The following is a 24649-nucleotide window of genomic DNA, read 5'->3' as shown; positions in this document are numbered from 1 at the left end:
AGTAACTTTCTAGAAACTTACAAACTCCAGATGGGTCCCTGGACCAGAAAAGTCCTGAAACCTAGAGGGCCCAGCCTCTCCAGAACATCAGACAGTTCCATCTCCCTAACCCATATTAGTGACAGACCTTTCCAAAATGGAAAATTAGAATGACCATAGCCCAACATCCCTAAAGAGAGGGATGGAAAGATCAAAGGTAATGGTGGAGTTATACAGAGAAGATAGGATTTAACAAACAAATAATTGTTGAATCATTAAATTAATATCTCTTTTAGTCTCCAGTATTTTAGAGCAGCTAGAAGTAAAAACCCATAATTGTGGAATTGTAACCCATGCCAAACTCTGCAATATGTTCTACAACTAATTATAGTGCTGTGCTTTGAACTTTATTGCTTTTTTCTAAATATGTTATTTTTCACAAAAAAGAAAAGTCGATTGTGATGATAAAAAAGTATTTATGCCTTCTAACCTCCTATATTCTACAGCAGCTAGAAGGAAAAATCTGAGAGGATCGTATAGCAGTCCATGACAAAGTCTGGGATCTGTCCTGTAACTACTTGTTGAAGAGTGCTTTGATAACGATCACTTTTTTCTTTCTTTGCTTTGTTTATATGCTATAGCATACAATGAAAAAGTTTTAAAAAAATTAAAAAAAAAAAGAAAATCTTGTGTCTGATGTTCCTTTTATCTAGGGTATGGACTGATCCCAGTGGGGATAAGGGGTAAAATAAATTGGGTAGATTGAACTACTAGTGGTCAATGAGAGTGAGGGGTAAGGGGTATGGGATGTATGAGTTTTTTCTATTTTCTTTTTATTTCTCTTTCTGGAGTGATGCAAATGTTCTAAAAATGATCATGGAGATGAATATACAACTATGTGATGATATTGTAAGCCACAGATTGTACACCATGTATGGACTATGTGCACGAAGATTTGTTAATAAAAATATTTAAAAAAACAAAAAAATAAAGTTAAAAAAACCCACCTCCAGTGTTCAACTGACTTCCTCCAAATTTGATCAATTTGTTCCTTCCCTCTCCTTTTCCTCTGCCCAAGCCCTGGCCTCTCTTTATTCCTGCCTGAACTTGTGTATGTGCCTCTTCTCTACTCACCTCAGTCCACCCTCCACTCTGGCTGTCAGAAGGATCTTTATAAATCCAAACCTAATCTTGTCTGTGCTTGGCTTAAAACCAGTAAGGATTAAGTCCACGCTCATTAGATTGGCTTTTAGTGCCTCTTCCTGGTGTTCTTGTCTACTAGAACACTTAAGAGTTTAGAGTGGGTGGCCCTTCTTAGGTTTACAACCATATAGCAATTGTACCTTGTCCTGCCTGATTGCTTTGGGAGCCAACTGAAGGGCGCCGCTGGGTCAAGAAGACGCCGGGGGCCATAGGTGTGGTGCTGCGGTTTGTCTGGGCCATGCCAAAGGCATTGGGACGAGCAGTATATTCGTGGTCAGCAAGGCTTCCTGAGAGGGCTTCTTGTTTAGGCTCAGAAGGAGGCAGGGGGTTGAGAAGCTGGGGTGTAGAGGCTAGAGTTGGGGTTGGTGCTGTCACACTGAGACTGGAATCTTGAGGGTGAGGCTGTTCTACATCCTTCAGCAAAGGCTTCTTCTTAATGTATTTCTTTTTTTGGGCCTTCTGCAGCTCCTGAAACACAAGCCAGGTGGGAGGGGAGAATTCAGCAGTGGAGAAAAGAGAAGAAAAGGATTTCCCAGGAAGGGAATTTGGACAATGCTTAATATGGTTCTGCAATCCTACCCTCACCCCACCCAACTAGTGTAGCCTGAATATACATATAACACACAGGCCTTGCAATTCCTAAGGTCATCTCCTTGGTACCATTCATCCTTAAGTCATCACTGTCACTAATCAGTAAAGTGGCAAGAGAACTGTAAAAGAGTTGACACTTGGGTTTTTATCTAGCATTGCCACCAATGAAGTGGACCATGGATACTTCGAGTAATATTGACTAAATTTATATCAGCGGTTGAGGTACTTTATGTACTTTATCTCAATTAATCCTCATAATATCCCTAGGAAGGAAAAACCTCATTTACAGATGAGCAGACTGAGTTATAAGGCATATTATATAACTTGAGCCTAAAACCTCACAGCTGAAAAGTAGTTGAATCATATTGGAGTCTAGATTCAATCCAAGTCTATTTGAACACACAACCTGGAAGTTTTTCAAATTGGAACATCTGGGACTAGAAAGAGTATTTGCTTTGGAACGAGATAAACCTGGGTTCAAGTCCAGGTCTGTGACTTCTTAAGTTGGATGACCTCTGTCAAGTTAGTAACCTTTTTGAATCTCAGTTGCCTCACCTGTAAAATGTAGAAAATATTATTTGCTTTTCAGGGTTGTTGGAAAGATTAAATAGGTGATATAAAACACACAGCCCATAGTAAGTACTAAATAAGTGGTAAATTATTATTCTATCTCTTAAAATGGTTTCTCTTCTCCTTGTTGGTCCTTCTTTTAACAGAGGACTTGACAATCTTCCAGGTCACCGTGTCTGAAAGCCTCAATTTTGGATGGGAGAGATGAAGGCGTTGTGTCACTTCTTCCAATGTGTTGGATTTCACCCATCTATGGGTCTAATATCCACTGCATAGTGGGTACCTGTATAGTGGGCATCTGGAGCCCTGAGAATCTGGAAAGGTGGTGCTGAGAGCATGTGAACGACTTCACCTTCTGAAATGCTACACAGCCACACAGACCAACTCAGTGATTACATTTCTTTGCCTTCTCTTGGCAACACGGGCCTACTCCTGCCACTCGGAAGATCTGACAGGCTGTGGCTACCATAGGAATTTCTGGGGGACAAGAATAATAATATTAACAATACATGCCAGGTACTGCTCTATATTTACTCATATTACTCTTAAGAATCTGAGAAGTAAGAATTATAATCCCAGTTTAAGGATGAGGAAGGTTACAGGACCAAGCCGGAATTTGGACCCAAGCCACCTAGCTTCACAATCTCTGCTCTGAGCCACATTGATGTTCCACCCATGCCAGGAACTGCATTTCTACACCTCCTCTCCATTTCTTTCATCCTAGTCAAGAAATTCTCTCTTCATACCTATATCACTTATTCTAAGTATTTTTTACCGTTGCTGCCCATCTCTTGTATAATTTTTCCAGATACCCCACATAGAACACTAGATGCCAATTCCCTTGCTCAAAAAACCATTAGCAGGAATGATTTCTAAATGTTGTGTGAGTTAATTTTTTTTTAATTAATAAAAAAAAAAGTCTAAGAAAGAAAAAAAAACATTAGCAGGTTCCCACCCAAGTTCCAACTCCCTGGCCTGGTTTTCATTGTCTTCTTACTTATACCTGGCAAACTCATAATGATAATGATGAAAACTTACCATGTATATATCACTTACTCTGTGTCAAGTGTGGCTCTAAGAACTTTTACATATATTACCTCATTTAATCCTCACACAAAGTCCATTAGGAAACTGAGGCACAGAGTAGTTGGGTAACTTGCCTAAGTGGTAGAGCTAGGATGTGAACCCAGGTAGGTTGGTTCCAGAATCCATGCTTTTAGCCACTACTTATCTTAACCCATACCCCAATATGAAGTAAGATGTAGAATAGTCTGCACATTCATTGGTTTATTTGCTCATTCCAACCTTGATTGAACACATGTGCTTAGCATAATGGGGATACCAAGTTGAATTGGAAATATCCCCATCCCTGAGGTACTTATAGTTTAATAAAGGACACAGAAAAGTATATTTGTGATTATGATGATTCATAGTCAGAAAATGCTACTGAAACATAGAAGGCCATTGAAATAAATTAGTGGTAGGTGGTGTGAAGGGGTACTAGATGAGACATCTGACAGAGCATGATGCACAAAGGGTAGCAGGAACAGTTTGTACAAAGGCACAGAGGTATAAGACAATCTGATACACTGACTGAACTATAAGTACTGCAGTGTAGAATGACTGGTATAAAGTGTGTGCATATGGGGCTGGCAGGGGGTGAGGGAGAAGAGATGACTAGAGACCAAATCAAGATGGTCCTGTGTGCTATACCAAGGAGTTCCCTTCTCCTGGATTGCCTCCTTGTCCCCTACCAAAAGCTCAAACTGCAAAACCCCTCCCCAATTCCAAAACCTCTTTTTTGAGGTGATCCCTGAATAACCCAAACAGAAGTGAGCTCCTTAGAAGGCACTAATAGTAGTTTTCACACCTTCAATTAATTTATCCGTTTATTTAAAGCAGAAGAACCCCCTTTTACTAATTACATCTTACATAGTACTGGGAGATGCATAACAGAGAATTTCTGGTCAAAGAAAGGCCACCTGGCCTTCTTGGGTCTCTGCTCATGCCCAGCAATCTCTAAGCAACTCTACAGCTCCACAGAACATCATATAATAAACATCATTCTATTAAATTTTATTTAAATAGGATGTAATTAGTGAATCATATAAACATTCAACTATTTCACTTTATTAAAAAAGCAAGTAACATGAAATCTGAACTTAGAGGATATGAGTTTGAGTCTTGACTCCTCCATTTACTGGCTGTATTATCCTGGACTAGTCACTTAAAGAGAGCCTCATTTTCTTCACCTGTAAAATGATGAAAATACCACCTATTGAACAGAGCTATTGGGCATATTACATGATATATTGTATATGGGAGCAACTAGCATACAGCAGATATTCAATAAATGCTCCAAGTTGTAGGGTATGGTATGAGCAGCTGAGGGGATGTTGATAAGGGGAGAAAACGAGAAGATTTATCTTCAATTGCTACCAGGGTTGTTGAGTACATTGTATAGGTTTAAGAACTTTGTAAACTGTAATGCTAGGAAGTGAACTTTATTCTAGTGAAGATGGCCCTTTAGGACAAAAAAATACTGCATGGGTTTTCTTGGCAATCAGGGGGTAAAGTTCAAGGCAATGGTATTTGGTAGAGGATAAGAAAAATCTCACAACCATAGACCACATTCCAATTCCAGTGGGTGGCTAAGCCCTTGAATGTACTCAACTGATTCATCTCTTCGGGCTTCATCTGATGGCAAACGCTCTCATACAAGGACAGATTTGGTCCTTCCTGTCTGAAAGGTTTTTACACACCCAGGAAGGCAAGTGATATCAGCAAGGGCCTTTCTCTGGTCACACATTTTCTTTCATCCTAAATCATGTCAATTGTAGTTTATCATTGAGTTGGGATGTGAAACATAAAGGAGGGGGCTGGGAACTACTGCTGTGGATAAAGATCAAAGGTTACCTATACCTCTATGAGACAACAGTGGGATCTTACCAGCATTAAGAGCTAAGTTTTGAGACTCTAAGTCAAACTGGGAAGAGTATAGCAGGGCCATTTCCTGGAGTGTCAGCACATACCTGCTGGGCCAACTTTGCAGCTGCTGCAGCCAAGCCTGTCTCAATGGAGGCTACCCGGGTCCCTTCACGTACAGGACGGTCCTGCTTTGGTAGGGTTGGGGTAACACGGGCTGCAGGGGAAAAAGGATGACAATGTGTCACTCTTTAGGGTTTAGCTAAAGAATTCATTCATTCATTTATATGAACGCCAACTATGTTCCCCACCTCCCAGTTTCACAAAGGTAATCTGGTAGGCCAGATTTTGTTTCCTGTCAGATAAGAAGCTAATTCACAAATATCCAAAGCACACACTGATTAAAGGATAAAAGTTAACTTTCCTGAAAACGCATTTAAGGTTGTCCATGTTCTGCTCCTGGCCTCTTAACTCCCCAACCTTATTTCCATACTAACATCTCTAGTCTCTCCAAACAAAAGAGCTTCCTTACTACACTTCCAGAATATGTATAGCTCAAGCTTTCCCTGTGCCTTCATCTGTACCATCCACACTACCTGGAGTGACTACTTCACTTTTGTCTACCTACTCAAAACCTGCCCAACCTTCAAAGGTAAGCTGAAATCAACTTTCTATGAAAAATCTGTCTAGGACTTCTGACTCACATTGATCTCTACTTCCCCTGAACTGATGATCTCTACAAGTCATTTGATGCACATGACATGCCACCTTGTCTCACTCCCTAATGCTGATGTGTGCTTTACTGCCTACAAACCAGGCTATAAGCTCCTGAAGAATGCTTTAACAACGTTGAAACAAGAAATAGTTACCAACAATTTACCTAAACTGACTGAAGAAGAAATGGATTTCAATAGACCAATAATAAGGAAAGAGATTGAAACAGTAATAAAAAACCTCCCGACAAAGAAAAGCCCAGAAACAGGGAATTTTACCTAACAGTCAAAGAAAAACTAATATAAATTTTTTTTTTTTTTTTGCATGGGCAGGCACCAGGAATCGAATCTGGGTCTCTGGCATAGCAGGTAATTAATACAAATCTTACTTAAACTCTACTAAAATTGAAGAGGAGGAACACTTCCTAAATTATCAGATTAAGGGAGCAACACCCTAATACAATAGTCAGAAGAAGCTATCTGAAGAAAAGAAAATTACAGACCAATTTTGATTAGGAATATAAATTAAAAAATGCTCAACAAAATACTATCAGGAAGACTTCCAGGAAAGATGGCAGAGTATAGAGCTCTGAGACTCAGTCCTTCCAACAAAACAACCATTACATAGGCATTAATTGTCTGAAACAACTATTTTCAAACTCTGGAGGCCAGAATAACACTGCACAGCATCCAAGGAAAAGCGGGAGGAAGAGGCTGATAAATAGTAAAGACCATCAAACTGCTCTCTTTGCCTGGCAGCTACAGGTGCCCATCTCCCAATCTCACCTCAGCCTGCCATGGGGTCTCCAGTCCTTGGCTAACTCACTGGTGACAGAAAAGGACATACAAATTCTGAAGGGGTAGGCACAGTTACAGTTGATCACTAATTACAGCTAGTGATTAGTGAATTATGATTACTGAGCATCTGGCTCTGAGGGCAGTTATTTCTTCAACCTGTAGACAAAGATGGTAATAGCCATTGTTTCACATCTCCCTGGATAGAGGCGATGACTGTGGAGATATAAAAATGCAGTGTTTCCTCAAGGCTGTAGATGACAGGGAGTTGAAAGACTCTAAAAAGTGTCCTGGGGAGGAGATCAAAAAGGGTGCCAAGAACTTCTCCAACAGGTCCACAAAGTTGTGCTTTCCTGGCTTACCCAGCCTGCTTCATGGGTCCCTGGATGTTTTGGCTGGGCAAGACAGATGTGGGAAAGTTCTCTCCAGAGCACCTCTCCTCCCAGAATTTCCCCCCACCCCGCCCCAGGCAGAAGGAGCTTGAAACAAGGAAAGGAGTGTAAAAAACTACAGAGACCAATAGTCTGGGACAAAGGCTTGCCAGCTTCAAACACATGGGAGAGGGAGGTCTGCCTCCTGGGAAACAGAGGTGATGACTAAACTCCTGTAAACAGGGTTATTCCAAAACAAGTAATAAACAAAAGCCCAGGATAAGACAGAAGCCCCAAAAGACAGGGAAAACCCTGTACTCTGCATTCGTCTTAGGCAGACCTTCCTCATAGGAGGGCTGAAGTTCAAGAAAATCTCTGTCTTATCACCAGGTGGTTACAAAATAGAGAAATAGACATCCCAGGGAGTAAAGATTTTAAAATATACAAAGGGCTAAAAGGTAAACAAGGAAAACAGGAAAAGATGACCCAAACAAAGGAAGAGGATAAAGTCCAGAAAAGACCAATGAAGAAGACAAGAATGTGGACAAACCAAAGAAAGCCTTTTAAAAAATTATCTTGGGGTGCAGGGGTAGTTCAGTGGTAGAGTGCTTGCCTGCCATGTGGGAGACCTGGGTTCGATTCTCAGCCTGTGCACCCAAAACAAAACAAAATACATGATCTTAAAAATGCTCAAGGAGATGAAGGAAAATATAAAGAATTAAATGATAACAGGAAAACAATGAATAAGCAATAAGACAGTCTCAGTAAAGATAAAGAAATTTTAAAAAAGGAACCAAACAGACTTCCGGTAAGATGGCAAAATAGGATAGGCTAGGTTCACCCCTGCTCTGTGGAACAACTAGAGGTGTAACAGAAAAATAACTGGTACAGCAGTTCCAGGGTGTGAGTTACCAGAGAGGGTCTTCAAAACTATATAGGAAAGTCCTAGATGAAAAAAAGCAAGAGAAACTGAGATGGAGAGAATGAGGTGAGTATGATCGGTCATGGCTTCACCTGAGGCAAGTACTGGCATGAGGAAGGAGCGGTTCCAATGAAGCCGGGCAGCCTCTAAAGTTATTGGGAGATCTTCCCTCTTAGCTCTGCAGCTGGGAGCTCCCATGGGGAACATAGAAGCCAGCAGACTTGGTTTGCCTGTGCAGAGAACTTCCAACCAGTGCACAGGCCTGCCCCCAGCCCCTGAGATAGGGCACTGTATGTACCTGTTTTCTGGTACAGATTAGGAGGTCCTTGTATTGGGAGAAGAGGGAGCAGAGTGGAGAAGATCTGACCACCGGCTGGTGAAAGACACTTGGTGGGTCCTGCTACAGCTTCCCTTTCTTCACGGAGGCCCAGAGCCCTCAGTCATGTAAGGGCAAAGAGGTACGGCTGAGGAAGCAAGCCAAATCATGCTTCACTGCCAGGCTTTTCCAGGTTATCTGAGGACAGGGGCAGTTGAAATAGTCACACAGCCCAAGGTCATCCCAAGTGGGAGACTGGTGACCACTAGACCCATTGGGGCCCACAAGCAGATTCTCTGCCGAGATGAATGCTGCCTACCCCCCAGACCAGGGATGGCACCTTTCAGAGCCACTGAGACTAGTGTGGCCTTTGTTGGAATTGCATTGGGTCTCCATCCTGCTCAGCTGGCAGTCACAGTTGGGGAGAGGTGGGCCTGAGGGGAAGAGGTGGCCCAAGAGCTCCATCTGCTGGGAAGATGGAAAAAGTGCAATCTGGCAAACTGTCTAACTGCCTACCTTTCAGCAGATATTCAAGTAGAGGTGTACCTCTTGCATAAGATCCAGGTCTTGGTTTGTCAGGAAATAACTGACAAACCAAGAGCAAAAGGATACCTTCAACGCAAACCCAAGCAAATACAAAGCCTTCAACAAATGAGGGAAAGTACGTTTCTGAATAAACTTACCAAGATAATAAAATGCCTCACAAGCAACAGAAAATCACAGAGCCCCTGAAGATGCAGGCAGATATGGCCCAGCCAAATGACCAAATTAAAACACCAGAGGAGACACAATTTGGAACAATTAATCAAAGACATTCATATAAAACACCAAAATGAATTCAACGGGTTGGCTAATGACATTAAAGGTATTGAGAAGACACTAGAAGAGCATAAAGAAGAATCTGAAAGAATAAAGAGAAAAATAGCAGATATCACAGAGATGAAAGATACTATAGACCAAATTAAAAATATACTAGAGACACACAATAGCAGATTTGAAGAGGCAGAAGACAGAAAAAGCAAGCTAAAGGACAAAACAACTGAATTCAAATGCACAAAAGAACATATGGCAAAAAAAAAATGGAAAAACTGGAATTGGATCTCAGGGAAACGATAGACAAACAAAATGTACACATATTAAGAATCATCGGTGTCCGAGAGGAGAAGAGAAGCGTAAAGGACTAAGAAGATTAGCTGAGAAGCTAATAGGGGAAAACCCAATCCTTACATGCCGGTTTGAAACTGCTATGTACCCCAGAAAAGACACATTCTTTAATCCTGATTCAAAATTGTTGGGTGGGACCTTTTGATTAGGTGGTTTCCATGGAGATGTGGTGCCACCCATTCAAGGTGGGTCAATTACTGGAGTCCTTAAATAAGGAACCATTTTGGAAAAAGCTTCAGAGCTGACACAGGGAGTTTGGAGATGTAGAAAGAAAATGCCCCAGGGGATGCTGTTTGAAATGAGAAGCCAAAGAATCAACAGACACCAGCCATGTGCCTTCCCAAATTGTCCTTTATTGAGTCAAGGTGTCTTTCTCTGCATGCATTAGTTTGTATATATTTATGGCCTTAGAACTGTAAACTTGTAACTTAATAAATTCCCCTTATAAAAGTCAACCCATTTCTGGTATATTGCATTTCTGGCAGGATAACAAACTTCTTCTAACAGAAATAAATATGCAAATCAAAAAAGCGGAACAAATTACAAATAGACCCATCCCAAGACACATACTAATTAGACTCTCAAGTGCTGAAGAGAAGCAGAAGAGTCCTGAAAACAGCAAGAGAAAAGTGATTCACCACATACAAGGCAAGCCACATTAGACTAAGTTCAGTCTACACAACAGGCACCATGAAAGGGGGAAGGCAGTGATATGATAAATTTAAGATTCTAAGAGAATAAGACTTCTAGCTAAGAATTCTTTACACAGCAAAGTTGTCCATCAAAAATGAGGGAGAGGGTGGTGCGATGGTGGCTCAGTGGCAGAAATCTCGCCTGCCATGCCGGAGACTCAGGTTCGATTTCTGGTGCCTGCCCATGATTAACCAAAAAAGAAAAAAAAGGGAGGGAGAGATTAAAATTTTATGCAGAGGGAATGTGTTAAAGAGAGATCTCCCCTACAAGAAATACTAAAAGGAGTCCTGTTGGTTGAAGAAAAAAAAGGAGAGCGAGGTCTGAAGGAGGGCACAGAATTCAAGACAATAAGGGTAACAAAGTATAAAAAGAGAGACAGGGAAGAGAATACATAGATCTGACAAATAAAAATCAAAGGAGAGAAGATGGTCAAACAGAGTAGCTTGAGCTTAGCCCCCCTCCATGGAAAAGCTAGTGAAAGGACAGGACGCCGACTGAGGTGGCGATTTGGGAGTGCGGCTGACTTGGGAGAGCTTTCTGCACCACATAGGGCAGCCCTGGTTGCAGAGGCTGAGGAACTGAGAGGCAGAAAACTGGAGTCTGGAGAGAAGGCACAGAGCCTGCGGGAGTGCACGGATGGGAGCTGGGGACTAGGAAGTAAACCAGGCTGTGTTCCTTGGGCACGCTATCCTCACCAGCGTGGCCCCATGACTGGTGACTCACCCCACATCCCATGCACCTGAATCCCGTCACCTGTTCCTGTTCTTCGTGCTCCAGGGGTCCCCACCTCACCAGCCCCCAGTGCACGTACCTGCCCCACAACCCCACTCAAAGTACAGCCCAATCCACTTCTTCATCCCCAACCTATGCCCTCCAGAGCACATGACCCGCCTACCTATTCCCTGTAGGCTGTTGCCAGTGCATAAAGGCTGCAGGCACCAACCTCCATACCTACGCTACCCCTGCCCCCATGCCCATAGTGTTGCACACCCTCAATATCCCCTCCCCAAACTCTGCGTATTAGTTTAGGGCACTCCTAGGCCCATGCATGCACACGAGCCCCTAATCACATCATTCAGCTCTGGGAACTACAGTTTATAGCACTCTTAGAACTGCACATGCGCACAGCCCTCAGCCACACTTCCATGCTCTGAGAAAATGCTGTTCTGCACAGCTGGATCACATCGGCCCCCAATCCACAAAGTCATAACACTGACCTGCTGCCACAGCTCTATGCATGTGCACAAAGGGAGCTGTGCCTTAGACCAGCGTACACCAGGGTTACATATCCCCTGACCAGTGCACCTGCACAGCTACATCCTCCCTGGCCACTAGGCACCCATGTTCACAAACATCAGCATAATATCCTCAACCTGTGCCTACACTTGCCCTGAAACAAATCACCACACTGAGTGCCCCACCCCCGTACCTGGCTCCCTGTGTACAACCATCCCACAAACACAAGGTCTTAGACTACTGAAAAAAATCAACTCCCAAAATAAATCTATCAATATATTTACATGCCACGAAGACAGCAGAAGATCACTAAGCATATCACAATGCAGACAAATATAGCCCTGCCTAATGACCAAATTAAAACACCAGAGGAGACACAGACATTAGAACAACTAACCAAAGATGTTCATACAACTCTACTTAATAAAATAAGTGGGACAGTAAATGACATAAAGGAGATCAAGAAGACAGCAGAAAAGCATAAAGAGGAATTTGAAAGAATAAATAGAAAAACAGCAGATATCACAGAGATTAAAGACTCTGTTGATCAAATAAAAAACATACAAGAGGTACACAACACCAGATTTGAAGAGACAGAAGAAAGAATAAGTGGTATAGAGGACAGGATAACTGACTTCAAAACTCAAAAGAGCAAATGGCAAAAAAGACAGAAAAATTTGAATTGGATCTCAGGTGTGGTAGTTAGGTTCAGGTGTCAACTTGGCTAGGTGAAGGTGCTTAGTTCTACTGCTGTGGACATGAGCGAATGGCATGTGAACCCCATCTGTTGTTGATTACATCTGCAGTCAGCTAGGAGGCGTGCCTGCTGCAATGAATGATGTTTGATTTAATTGGTTGGCGCTTAAATGAGAGACTCAATAGCACAGCCCAAGCAGCTCAGTATGCCTCATCTCAGTACTCACAGCTCAGCCCAGGCCTTTAGAGATGCAAAAAGAAATCACCCTGGGGAAAGCTGTTGGAACACAGAGGCCTGGAGAGAAGGCCAGCAGAGATCACCCTGTGCTTTCCCACGTAAGCAAGAACCTCAGTTGAAAGTTAGCTGTCTCTCCTCTGAAGAACTAATGAAATAAATTCCCTTTCAAAAAAGCCAATCTATCACTGGTGTGTTGCATTCTGGCAGCTAGCAAACTAGAACATCAGGGAAATGACAGACAAAACAAAGTGCGAATCATTGGTGTCCCAGAAGAAGAAGAGAGGAGTAAAGGGCTAGGAAGAGTAGTTGAGGATATAATAAGGAAAAACTTCCCAACCCTCATAAAGGACATAAATATACAAGTCAAAGAAGCCCATGGAACTCCAAACAGAATAAGTCCAAATAGGCCTTTCCCAAGACACATACGAATCAGTCTGTCAAATGCTGAAGAGAAGCAGAAAATCCTGAAAGCGGCAAGAGAAAAATGATCTACTACATACAAGAGAACCCAAATAAAACTGAGTTCAGACTACTCAACCAGTACCCTGGAGGCGAGAAGGCAGTGGTATGCTATATATGCTATATATCTTGAGATCCTGAAAGAGAAAGACTTCCAGCCAGGAATTCTGTACCTAGCCAAATTGTCCTTCAGAACTGAGGGAGAGATTAAACTTTTCACAGACAAAGAAGTCCTAAAAGAATTTATCAACAAGAGACTGGCCCCAGAAGAAATACTAAAATGAGTTCTGACAGCTGAAAAAAAAGACAGGAGTAGGAGTTCTGGAGTAGGGCACAGAATTGAAGAGTACCAGTCAGGTAACTTAAAGGATAAAAAGAGAAAGAGGGAAAAGAATATGTAGATCTGACAAGTAAAATAAAAAAGATAAGATGTCAGATTCAAGAAATGCCTTTTCAGTAATAACTTTGAATGTTAATAGACTAAACTTACCAATTAAAAGATACAGATTAGGGTGGGCCACGGTGGCTCAGCAGGCAAGAATGCTCGCCAGCCATGCCAGAGGACCCGGGTTCGATTCCCGGTGCCTGCCCATGTTAAAAAAAAAAAAAAAAAGATACAGATTAGCAGAATGGATTAAGAAACATAATCCATTCTATAAACTAATTCATAATCCATAATCCAAGCTACGTGCTGTTTACAAAGACTCATCTTAGACACAAGGATACAAATAGATTGAAAGTGAAAGGATGGAAAAAGATTTTCCATACTAGTTGTAACCAAAAGAAAGCAAGAATAGTTTTACTAATATTGGACAAAATGAACTTTAAATGTAAAGACATCATAAGAGACAAAGAAGGATACTATATACTAATGAAAGGGTCAGTTCACCAAGAAGATGTAACAATCATAAATGTTTATGCTCCCAATCAAGGAGTTTCAAAGTACATGAGACAGACATTGGCAAAACTGAAGGGAGCGATAGATGTTTCAACAATAACAGTCAGAGACTTCAATTCACCCCTCTCCTCTATAGGTAGAACAACAAGACAGAAGATCAACAAGGAAATAGAGAAGTTAAGTAACTTGATAAATGAATTAGATCTAATAGACATATATAGGTCACTGCACCCAAACAAAGCACAAGGATATACATTCTTCTCTAGTGCTCATGGAACATTCTTCAGGATAGATCATATGCTGGGGCACAAAACAGGTTTCTATAAATTTAAAAACACTGAAATTATTCAAAGCACTTTCTCTGATCACAGTGGGATAAAGCTGGATCTCAATAACCACCAAAGAATGACAACATTCACAAATATATGGAGATTAAATAACACAAACAAATAATGGGTCAAACAAGAAAATGCTAGAAAAATCAATAGATATCTGGAGATGAATGAAAATGAGAATACAACTTATCAGAATTTATGGGATATGACAAAGGCTGTGCTGAGAGAGAAATTTATTGCCCTAAATGCCTATATTAAAAAACAAGAAAGAACAAAAATTGAAGACTTAACAGCATACCTGGAGGAACTTGAGAAAGAACAGCAAACTAACCCCAAGGCAATTAGAAGAAGAGAAATAACAAATATTAAAGCAGAGATAAATGAATGGGAAAACAAAAGAACAATAGAAAGAATCAAATAAAACCAAAAGTTGGCTTTTTGAGAAAATCGATAAAATTGATGGTCCACCAGTGAGACTGACAAAGAAAAAAAAGAGAGGATGCAAATAAACAAAATCAGAAATGAGAAGGGGTGCATTACCACAGACCCTGAAGAAATAAAAGAAATCATAAGAGGATACCATGAACAACTATACACCAACAAAGGAAACAACTTAGATGAAATGGACAAATTCCTGGAGACACGCAAACAAGCTACACTGACTCAGGAATAAATAGAAGATCTCAACAAACCAATCACGAGTAAAGAGATTCAATCAGTCATCAGAAATCTTCCTACAAAGAAAAGCCCAGGGCCAGATGGCTTCACAAGGGAATTTTTTTATTTTTATTTTTTGTATGGGCAGGCACAGGGAATGGAACCCGAGATTCCAGTATGGCAGGCAAGAACTCTGCCTGCTGAGCCACCATGGCCAGCCCTTCACAGGAGAATTTTATCAAACATTTCAAAAAGAACTAACACCAATCCTGCTCAAACTTTTCCAAAAAGTTGAGGAAAAAGGAACTCTACCTAACTCATTTTATGAAGCTAATATAATTTTAATACCAAAACCAGGTAAATATGTTATAACAAAGGTAAACTATAGGCCAATCTCCCTAATGAACACAGATGCAAAAGTTCTCACTAAAATATTAGCAGAGCGGATCCAACAACACATTAAAAGAATTATATACCATGACCAAGTGGGGTTTATACTAGGAATGCAAGGATGCTTCAACACAAGAAAATTAATTAATGTAATACAGCACATTAACTAATCGAAAGGGAAAAATTACATGATCTCAATTGCTGCTGAAAAAGCATTCGACAAAATTTAGCATCTTTTTCTGATAAAAACACTCCAAAAGACAGGAATCAAAGGTAACTACCTAAATATGATAAAGGGAATATATGAAAAACTGATAGCCAGCATCGTACTCAATGGAGAGGGACTGAAAGCTTTCCCCCTAAGGTCAGGTAGAAGACAGGAATGCCCACTGTCACCACTGTTATTCAACATTGTGCTAGAAGTTCTAGCTAGAGCAATCAGGCAGGGGAAAGAAATAACAGGCATCCAAATTGGACAGGAAAAAGTAAAACTCTCATTATTTGCAGACAGTATGATACTATTCTTGGAAGATCCTGAGAAATCTACAGCAAAGTTACTTGAGTTAACAAACAAATTCAGCAAGGTGGCAAAATATAAAATTGACATGCAAAAATCAGTAAGATTTCTATACACAAGCAATGACCTAGCTGAGGAGTCAATTAAGGGAAAAATTCCATTCAAAATAGCAACTAAAAAAAAATAGCAACTAAAAGAATCAAATACTTAGGAATGAACTTAACTAGGGATGTAAAGGACGTGTACACAGAAAACTACATAACATTGCTAAAAGAAATCAAAGACGACCTAAATAGGTGGAAAGACATTCCCTGCTCATGGATAGGAAGGTTAATATAGTTAAGATGTCAGTTCTTCCCAAACTGAACTACAGATTCAACACAGTACCCAATCAAAATTTCAACAACCTACTTTGAAGATTTGGAAAAGATAACTACCAAATTCAATTGGAAAGGAAAGAGACCCCGAATAGCTAAAAGCATCCTAAAAAAAGAACGACGAAGGGGGAGGATTAACATTCCCTGACTTTAAAATCTATTATAAAACCACAGTGGTCAAAACAGCATGGTACAGGCACAAAGACAGAAGCATTGACCAATGGAATCGAATCGAGAGTGTAGAAATAGGCCACCAAATCTATGGTCAACTGATTTCTGACAAGGCCCCCAAATCCTCTGAACTGGGACAAAATAGTCTTTTCAATAATTGGGCATGAAAGAACTGGATATCAATAGCCAAAAGAATGAAAGAAGACCCCTATCTTACACTCTACACAAAAATTAACTCAAAATGGATCAAACACCTAAATATAAGAACTAGCACCATAAAGCTTCTAGAAGAAAATAGTATGGAAACACCTTCAAGACCTAGTAATAGGAAGTAGCTTCCTAAATGTTACACCCAAAGCACAAGCAACAAAAGAAAAAAAAATAGATAGATGGGAACTCCTCAAAATCACATGCTTCTGCACCTCAAAAGACTTTGTCAGAAAGGTGAAGAGGGGGCCAACTAAATGGGAGAAAATATTTGGAAACCACATTATCGGATAAGGGTTTGATATCCAGCATATATACAGAATAACTTATATTTAATAACATATATATAAAGAACTCAACAACAAAAGAACAAGCAATCCAATTATAAAACAAGCAAAAGATATGAACAGACATTTTTTCCAAAGAACAAATACAAATGGCTAAAAAACATATGAAGAGATGTTCTCACCTTCATTCCCTTGTAAGGGCAATGTAAATCAAAAGTACAAACAAAATATCATCTCACACCTATAAGAATGGCCACTATTAAACAAACAGAAAACTATAAATGTTGGCGAGGATGTGGAGAAATTGGAACACTTATGAACTACTGGTGGGAATGTATAATGGTACAGACACTAAGGAAGACAGTTCAGCAATTCCTCAGAAAACTAAATATTGAGCTCTCTTACAACCCGACAATACTACACTCAGTATACACCCAGAAGAGCTGAAAACAATGGCATGACCAGACATTTGCACGCCAATGTTCATGGTGGCATTATTCACAACTGCCAAAGGTGGAAACAATCCAAGTGCCCATCAACAGATGAATGGATAAACAAAATGTGGTATAAATTACGATGGAATAGTATGCAGCAGTAAGAAGAAAAGAGGTCCTGAAGCATATAACAACATGGATAAATCTTGTTACCTAATGCTGAGTGAAATAAACCAGACACAAACGGAAAGATACTGTATGATTTCGCCAATATGACCCTGGTAAAGGTAAACTCAGAGTCTTATAATGTAGAGTATAGAGGACCTAGAGATATACAGAAGCTACAGATAGGTGAACAGTTACCCAACGCGGTTGAACTTAAAAGCATGGGAATGGAGAGAAGTGATGGTAGTTCATTTGTGGGTTTATAAGTGTGCTGGTTTGAAAGGATGTAGGTCCCCTAGAAAAGCCATGTTTTAATCAAAATCTCATTTTGTAAAGGTAGAATAATCCCTATTCAATACCGTATGTTTGAATCTGTAATTAGATCATCTCCCTGGAGATGTGATTTAATCAAGAGTGGTTGTTAAGCTGGATTAGGGGAGATGTGTCTCCACCCATTCGGGTGAGTCTTGATTAGTTTCTGAAGTCCTATAAAAGAGGAAAGATTTTAGAGAATGAGGGAGATTCAGAGAGAGAAAAGCAGAACTACATAGCCACGAGAAGCAGAGTCCACCAGCCAGCGACCTTTGGAGATGAAGAAGGAAAATGCCACCCAGGGAACTTCATGAAACAGGAAGCCAGGAGAAGAAGCTAGCGGATTTCACTGTGTTCACCATGTGCCCTTCCAAATGAGAGAGGAACCCTGACCGTGTTCACCATGTGCCTTTCCAGATGAGAGAGAAACTCTGACTGTGTTTGCCATGTGACCTTCCACTTGAGAGAGAAACCGTGAACTTCATCAGCCTTCTTGAACCAAGGTATCTTTCCCTGGATGCCTTAGATTGGACATTTCTATAGACTTGTTTTAATTGGGACATTTTCTTGGCCTTAGAACTGTAAACTAGCAACTTATTAAATTCCCCTTTTAAAAAGCCATTCCGTTCCTGGTATATTGCATTCTGGCAGCTAGCAAACTAGAAAAATAAGTAATACTGTCATATTGAAGGTGAATATGATTGAAAGCAGTTGTATAGAGCTATGCATCTCACTGATTAACACTATAAATATATATAAGTTTTTGCATAAACCACTTCAAAGGTATGAATCTTGTACAGAGAGTATAGAAGGGTATGGGGGAAAACTACTATTGCATGCTATGGCCTATATTTAATAGGAAGACATCACCAGAACCGCAGCAATATTAGGGGTAATAATTGGGGGGAAGGGACAAAAGTTAAGTGGAATTTTGGATTTTCACTTTGGTAAGAATGTGTTTCCTGTTATTTTTCTCTTTGGAGCAATGAAAATTGTCCGAAATTGATAGTGATGAAAATTCTACAACTAAGTGAAGACACTGTAAGACATGGATTGTGTATTTTGGACATTATCCATAATGCCCAAAGGATGGAGGTGGTCAAAGGGTACAATGACTGAGAAGCAGAAAGGTGAACTCTGGTTATACATATGATGGAATATGGTGCAGCTACAGAAAGGAATGAAGTCGTGAGGCATGCAAATAGGGGAACGAACCTTGAGGACATTACGTTGTGCAAAATAAGCCAGAAACAAAAGACCAGATATCGTATGGTCTCTTTTAGAAAATACTTATAAGAAAATTGGGGCCTAGATTGTAACTCTTTATAGCAGTCACATTTATTCCTGAGCTTTTCGTGATATTTCTAGTTTCTGAGATGCTGTGCTATATGTGTATAACCTGGTATTTCCCTGGAACTTTTGGTACCTATGTGACACTAAGACTCAGAGTTGGAGTTCTGCAGCTCTGAAAGTCAGTATTGATATATGCAACAACTGTTAAAGAAACTGAAAAAGAGATCAGGCTTCATTTAGATAAGAACGAAGTCAATCTGGTTGGCACTAAGATGAATCAGAATACAGTATAAAGGATGACAGTGTCTGTATTTTATAACATCACTTACTGTATGAGCTCAAGGTTTCTTTTGTTCAAAACCTAAATTTTCTGTAGCAAATCTAACTCACCATAACTGGATGATTCATTTAAAAAAACCAAACACATGGAGCCCAGAATGGGAACGGGGGCATGTAATTCAGCATAGTTTAAGGTAATACCTAGATACATTCCAGAGAATGTTGGGCAAATAATTAAAAAGAATTGGTAAAGTCCCTTGAAGAACTGGAGAAAAAATATGGAACTATTAAACTTTCCTACTTGGGAAAACCCTGATATTATCTTTCAAACACTAGGGACTCCCAAGTTACTAGGCCAAGTCCTAGATTTAAAAAAAAAAAATTAAACATATTTTACTGTGAGATATAACATATATACAAAAAACGCAATATGCTTCAAAATACAATTTTAATAAGTAGTTATAGAACAGATTTCACAGTTTGGTATGGGTTACAGTTCCAAGATTTTAGGTTTTTCCTTCTAGCCGTTACAAGACACTGGAGAGTAAAAAGAAATATCGATACAATAATTCAGTAGCCATACTCATTTGTTAAATCCTAATTTCTGTTATAACTCTTCCTCCTCCTTTGCTCCTTCTCCCAAACTGTGGGGATATTTGGGCAATGCTCATTCTAATATTTTCATGTTGAAAAGGGGTGTCAACAATATGGGATAGGGGAATGGAACTGTTCTTGGAGAGAAATGTTCTTGGAGAGACTGGCACCTCTGGGATTCAGGACTCATCTGTCCTAGGAGCCATCTGAAAGTTTTAGGTTTCTGAAAAGTAAACTTAGTACATATAACTTTTGTAGATTCTCAGTTACAGCCTTGGGTGTGCTTTAGGGTTAACAGCAATGATGTTGGTTTGGGATTGGCAAACTGTGGTAATTAGCAATATCTAGCTAAGTTGTTTAAATGAGCTATGCAGACAGGTTGATTTAGATGGTATATTACAGAAGATTTAGGTTCTAGACACAATAAACTTCTCTGCTTTTGGTCTCATACAGTAGGTGAAGCTGTAGAATATATACACTATCATCTTTTGCCCTGTATTCTCATTGACACTTTAGTCCCAACCAGATCTGCTTCATTTTAATCTCTAATTGAAGCCTGACCTCTTTCTTGATTACTTAAGAGTTGTTATAAGTAGCAATGCTGACTTTCAGAGCTTCAGAACTCCAGCTCTGAGTCTTGGATATCACAGAGGTGGCCAAAGTTCCAGGGAAATAGCAACTTATACACATATAGCACAGGATCTCAGAATCTAGAAATATACTTACAAATCCAGACTAAGTGTGACTGCTATAAGAGGCTTACAACCTAGGCTCCAATTTTCTTATAGGTATTTTCTAAAAGAGACCATATAATATTTGTTCTTTTGTTTCTTGGTAATTTTGCAAAACAAAATGTCCCAAAAGTTCATCCACTTTGTTGCGTGCCTCATGATTTCAGTCCTTTATGTACAAGCCTAGATCTCCTTTTTTTTTTTGCATGAGCAGGTATCAGGAATTGAACCCAGGTCTCTGGCAAAGCCTAGATCTTAATGCTTGTTCTTATGAAACATTTCTATAGCAGAGAAACTCAACCAACCTATAATTATGCCTAAAAGTAGCTTCTTGAGAACCTCTTTTGTTGCTCAGATATGGCATCTCTCTCTCTCTCTCTCTCTCTCTCTCTCTCTCTCTCAGCTCAATTCTAGAGGTAAACTCAGTAACTCCCCACCATGTGAGATATGACATCCAGAGCTGTGAGTCTCCCTGGCAATGTGGGTCATGAGTTCCAGGGATGAGCCTGGCCCTGGCAACATGGGATTGACAATGCCATCCTGACCAAAACGGAAAAAGAAATGTAACAAAATAAGGTATCAGTTGCTGAGAGAGTTCAAATAGAATCAAGAAACTATTCTGGAGGCTATTCTTATGCAAGCATAAGCTAGATATTGCTAATTGCCACAGTTTCCCAAACCCCAACCGACATCATTTCTGTTAACTCTAAAGAACACCCAAGGCTCTATCTGAGATTCTACAAAAATTGCATGCACTAAGTTTACTTTTCAGATACCTAAAGACTTCAGATGGCTCCTAGGACAGATGAGTTCTGAAACCCAGAGGTGCCAGTCTCTCCAAGAACATCAACCAGTTCTATTCCCCATCCCATATTGTTGACACCCCTTTTCAATATGAAAAAAGTTAGAATGAGCATTACCAAATATCCCTAAAGACTTGGAGAAGGATCAAAGAAGGAAGAATTATAACAGAAGTTAGGCTTTAACAAATGAGTATAACTACTGAATCATTATATTGCCATTTCTTCTTAGTCTCTAGTGTCTTGGAGCAGCTAGAAGGAAAAACCTGAAACTGTGGAACTGTAAACTATACCAAACTTTGAAGTGTGTCCTACAACTGCTTGTTAAAATGTACTCTGAAATTTACTGTTTTGTATGTATGTTATATTTCACAATAAAAAATATTTTAAAAAAAGAATACAATAGATTAAGGGCTGGGTTATATTCACAAGATCAAAAATTGGTAACCTAGTATGAGAAATGAGACTTCACAGATACCCGTAGCTCTTCTTCTGTTCTTACATTTATCCTGATTCTGCAGAAATTGAAGAGACAGTGATGTGCTTCCAGTTGGGGAGTGCTTGGCTGCTTTTGCCCTTTATACTACATTTTTTAAAGCCGAATCAAATTAAATGCTGATTTTCCATACTGCTGTTCAGCTTTAAAACAATATAGAGATATTTCCAATTTAAGGAGAAGTTAGCAATATTTTGATTTCAGAATTTCTCATAGCCAAATCTTCCTCACACCCCTTAAGAATTTAATAAAGCATAAACTGAACTAGATGATTTCCAAAAAACTTAAGGTAAAATAAAACATCAAAGTACAGATGGAGATATGGGATAAAATAAGTATCATTTTTTTTATCAAACCCACAACAAATATTTCCATTTCCAGTGAACCATCAATCTTAACACAATTCATTATCCAGATGAAGACAGTAATCCTATTTACTAAGCAGTATAGCGCAGCTATAGAAAATGAACAGCCTTGACAAAAAAACAAAGGTATCACATCCAAGTAATATGGGCAGAAAATAAAGTATTTGCAAAGTTTCCTTCAGGGACTGGGAAAAAAGTGATAATATTAAACTTCCTTAGTGGAGAATTCCTGATCTTCTTGCAAGCACTGGGGACTACAAATTTAATAGGCCAAGTCCTCGATCTTGGGCTTGCCCTTATGAAACTTATTCCTGCAAAGGAGAAGCTAAGCCTACTTATAATTATGACTAAGAGTCCCCACCAGAGAATCTCTTTTGTTGCTTAGATATGGCCTCTCTCTCTAAGTCAATTCTGTAGGTAAACTCACCACCCACCCCCTACATGGGAGCATGTCTACCAGGGGTGTAAATCTCCCAGGCAATGTGGAACATGACTCCCAGGGATGACCCTGAACATGGCATCGTGGGATTCAGAAGGCCTTCTTCATCAAATAAGGGAAAAGAAATGAAACAAAATAAAGTTTCAGTGGCTGAGAGCTTTCAAACAGAGTAGAGAGGTAATTCTGAAGGTTATTCTAATGCATTGTATAGATATCCATTTTAGTTTTTAGTGTATTAGAAGAGCTAGAAGGAAATACTTCAAACTGCTGAACTGTAATCCAGTAGCCTTGATTATTTTTTATTTTTTTAAAATTTTTGTTGAGATATCTTCACACACCATTCAGTCTATGCAAAAGTATACAATCACAATATCATCACATGGTTGTATAATCATCACCATGATCATTTTTAGAACACTTGTATTACTCCAGAAAGCCTTGATTCTTGAAGATGACTGTATAACTATATAGCTTTTACCGTGTGACCATGTGATTGTGAAAACCTGGTGACTGACATTCCATTCATCTAGTGTATGGAGAGATGAGCAATAAATAAAATAAATAAATAAATAATAGGGAGGTAAGGGGTTTGGGATGTTTTGGGTGTTCTTTTTTACTTTTGTTTTTATTCTCATTTATTTGGGGTTTTCTTGGAGTAATGAAATGTTCTAAAATTGACTGTGGTGACGAATGCACAACTATATGATGATACTGTGAACCATCGATTGTACATTTTGGATGATTGTATGATATGTGACTATATCTCAATAAAATTGCATATTTTAAAAAAAGGAACCAAATAGAACTACTAGAATTGAAGACCACAATAACTGAAATGAAAAATGCTCAGGAGGGTTTCAACAGCAGATTGGAGCTAGCAGATGAAAGAATCAGTGAACTTGAAGATAAGAAACTTAAAAAAGAGTGAGGCTGATAAGCAGAAAGAAAAAAATATTACAAGTGAAAACAGCTTCTGGGAAAACATGCAGTGCACCAATATATGCATTAGGGGAGTCAACAAAGGAGAAGAAAGAGAGAAAGGGGCAGAAGGAACAGTCAAAGAAATAATGACAGAGAACTTTCCAAACTTGGCAAAGACATGAATAAGCACATCCAAGAAGGCCATCCAAGGACAAATAGAGGAAAAATACACCCCATAACAAAATGATCATATCATCTAATGCAAAGGAAGAGGACTGAAAGCTTTTCACTCTAAAAAAAGCTTTTCACTCTAAAAAAAGCTTTTCAGAAAGCTGTAAGAGAAAAGCAACATGTCACATACAAGGGAGTCCCAACTAGATTCGGTACCGATATCTCATCATGGAAGCAAGAAGGTAGAGGGTTGAAATACTTAAAATACTCAAGGAAAAGAACTGCTAGCCAATAATTTTATAACCAGCAAGAAACACTATCATAACTGGGGGAGAAATTAAGACATTCTCAGATATACAAAATCTGAGGGAATTCATCATCATTAGACCTGCCCTACAAGCAAGGAGAAAGGAAAGAGACAAGGGCTGTTAAATAAAAGTCACATAAATAAATTAAGAACTGCAGTAAAGGTAACCATTTGGGTAATTATAAATGCCAGTATCATTGTATTGTATTGCTTGGTTTGTAACTCCACTTTTTATTTTCTACAGGTGCTGAAATGCAAATGCATACAAAGTTATGATAAATCTAGGTTTTAGGACATACAATGTACGAAGATATAAGTGATAACAAGTACAAATGATAAGAGAATATAGAGGATTAGGTAAAGGATATGTTATGCTACTGAAGATAAATCAGTATGAAACAAAATGATTGTTATATATTTAGGATGTTAAATTTTAGCCCCATGGTATCCACAAAAACAATAAATGAAAAATATATTCAGATAGAAATGAGAAGGTATTTGATATGGTATAATACAAAAAGCAATTAAATATAAAATAAGCATTAATGGAAGTGAGAACAAAAAGGTATGACTTAAAAAGGCTAAATAACAAAATGGCAAGAGAATGTCTTGTATTATCAGTAGTAACTTTA

General features: G+C 39.3%; 1 protein-coding gene across 8 annotated transcripts in view; it reads right to left on the bottom strand.

Annotated features, from left to right (window-relative positions):
* PHF8 (PHD finger protein 8) overlaps positions 1-24649 on the bottom strand; it is a 178891-nt gene that overhangs the window by 5633 nt on the left and 148609 nt on the right. For 5 of the 8 annotated variants that reach the window (XM_077146599.1, XM_077146598.1, XM_077146600.1 and 2 more), the window contains 2 exons: positions 5376-5485; positions 1323-1650 (listed from right to left, as the gene is read on the bottom strand). In XM_077146599.1, the coding sequence (XP_077002714.1) occupies positions 1323-1650; positions 5376-5485 (438 nt within the window). The other 3 variants (XM_077146601.1, XM_077146605.1, XR_013169558.1) reach the window with 2 other exon arrangements.

This window comes from Tamandua tetradactyla, chromosome X (genome assembly GCF_023851605.1).
Source record: "Tamandua tetradactyla isolate mTamTet1 chromosome X, mTamTet1.pri, whole genome shotgun sequence".
Classification (NCBI taxonomy): Eukaryota; Metazoa; Chordata; class Mammalia; order Pilosa; family Myrmecophagidae; genus Tamandua; species Tamandua tetradactyla.
Note: the sequence above shows the minus strand (reverse complement) of the source record. Positions and strands in the feature narration are given on the sequence as shown.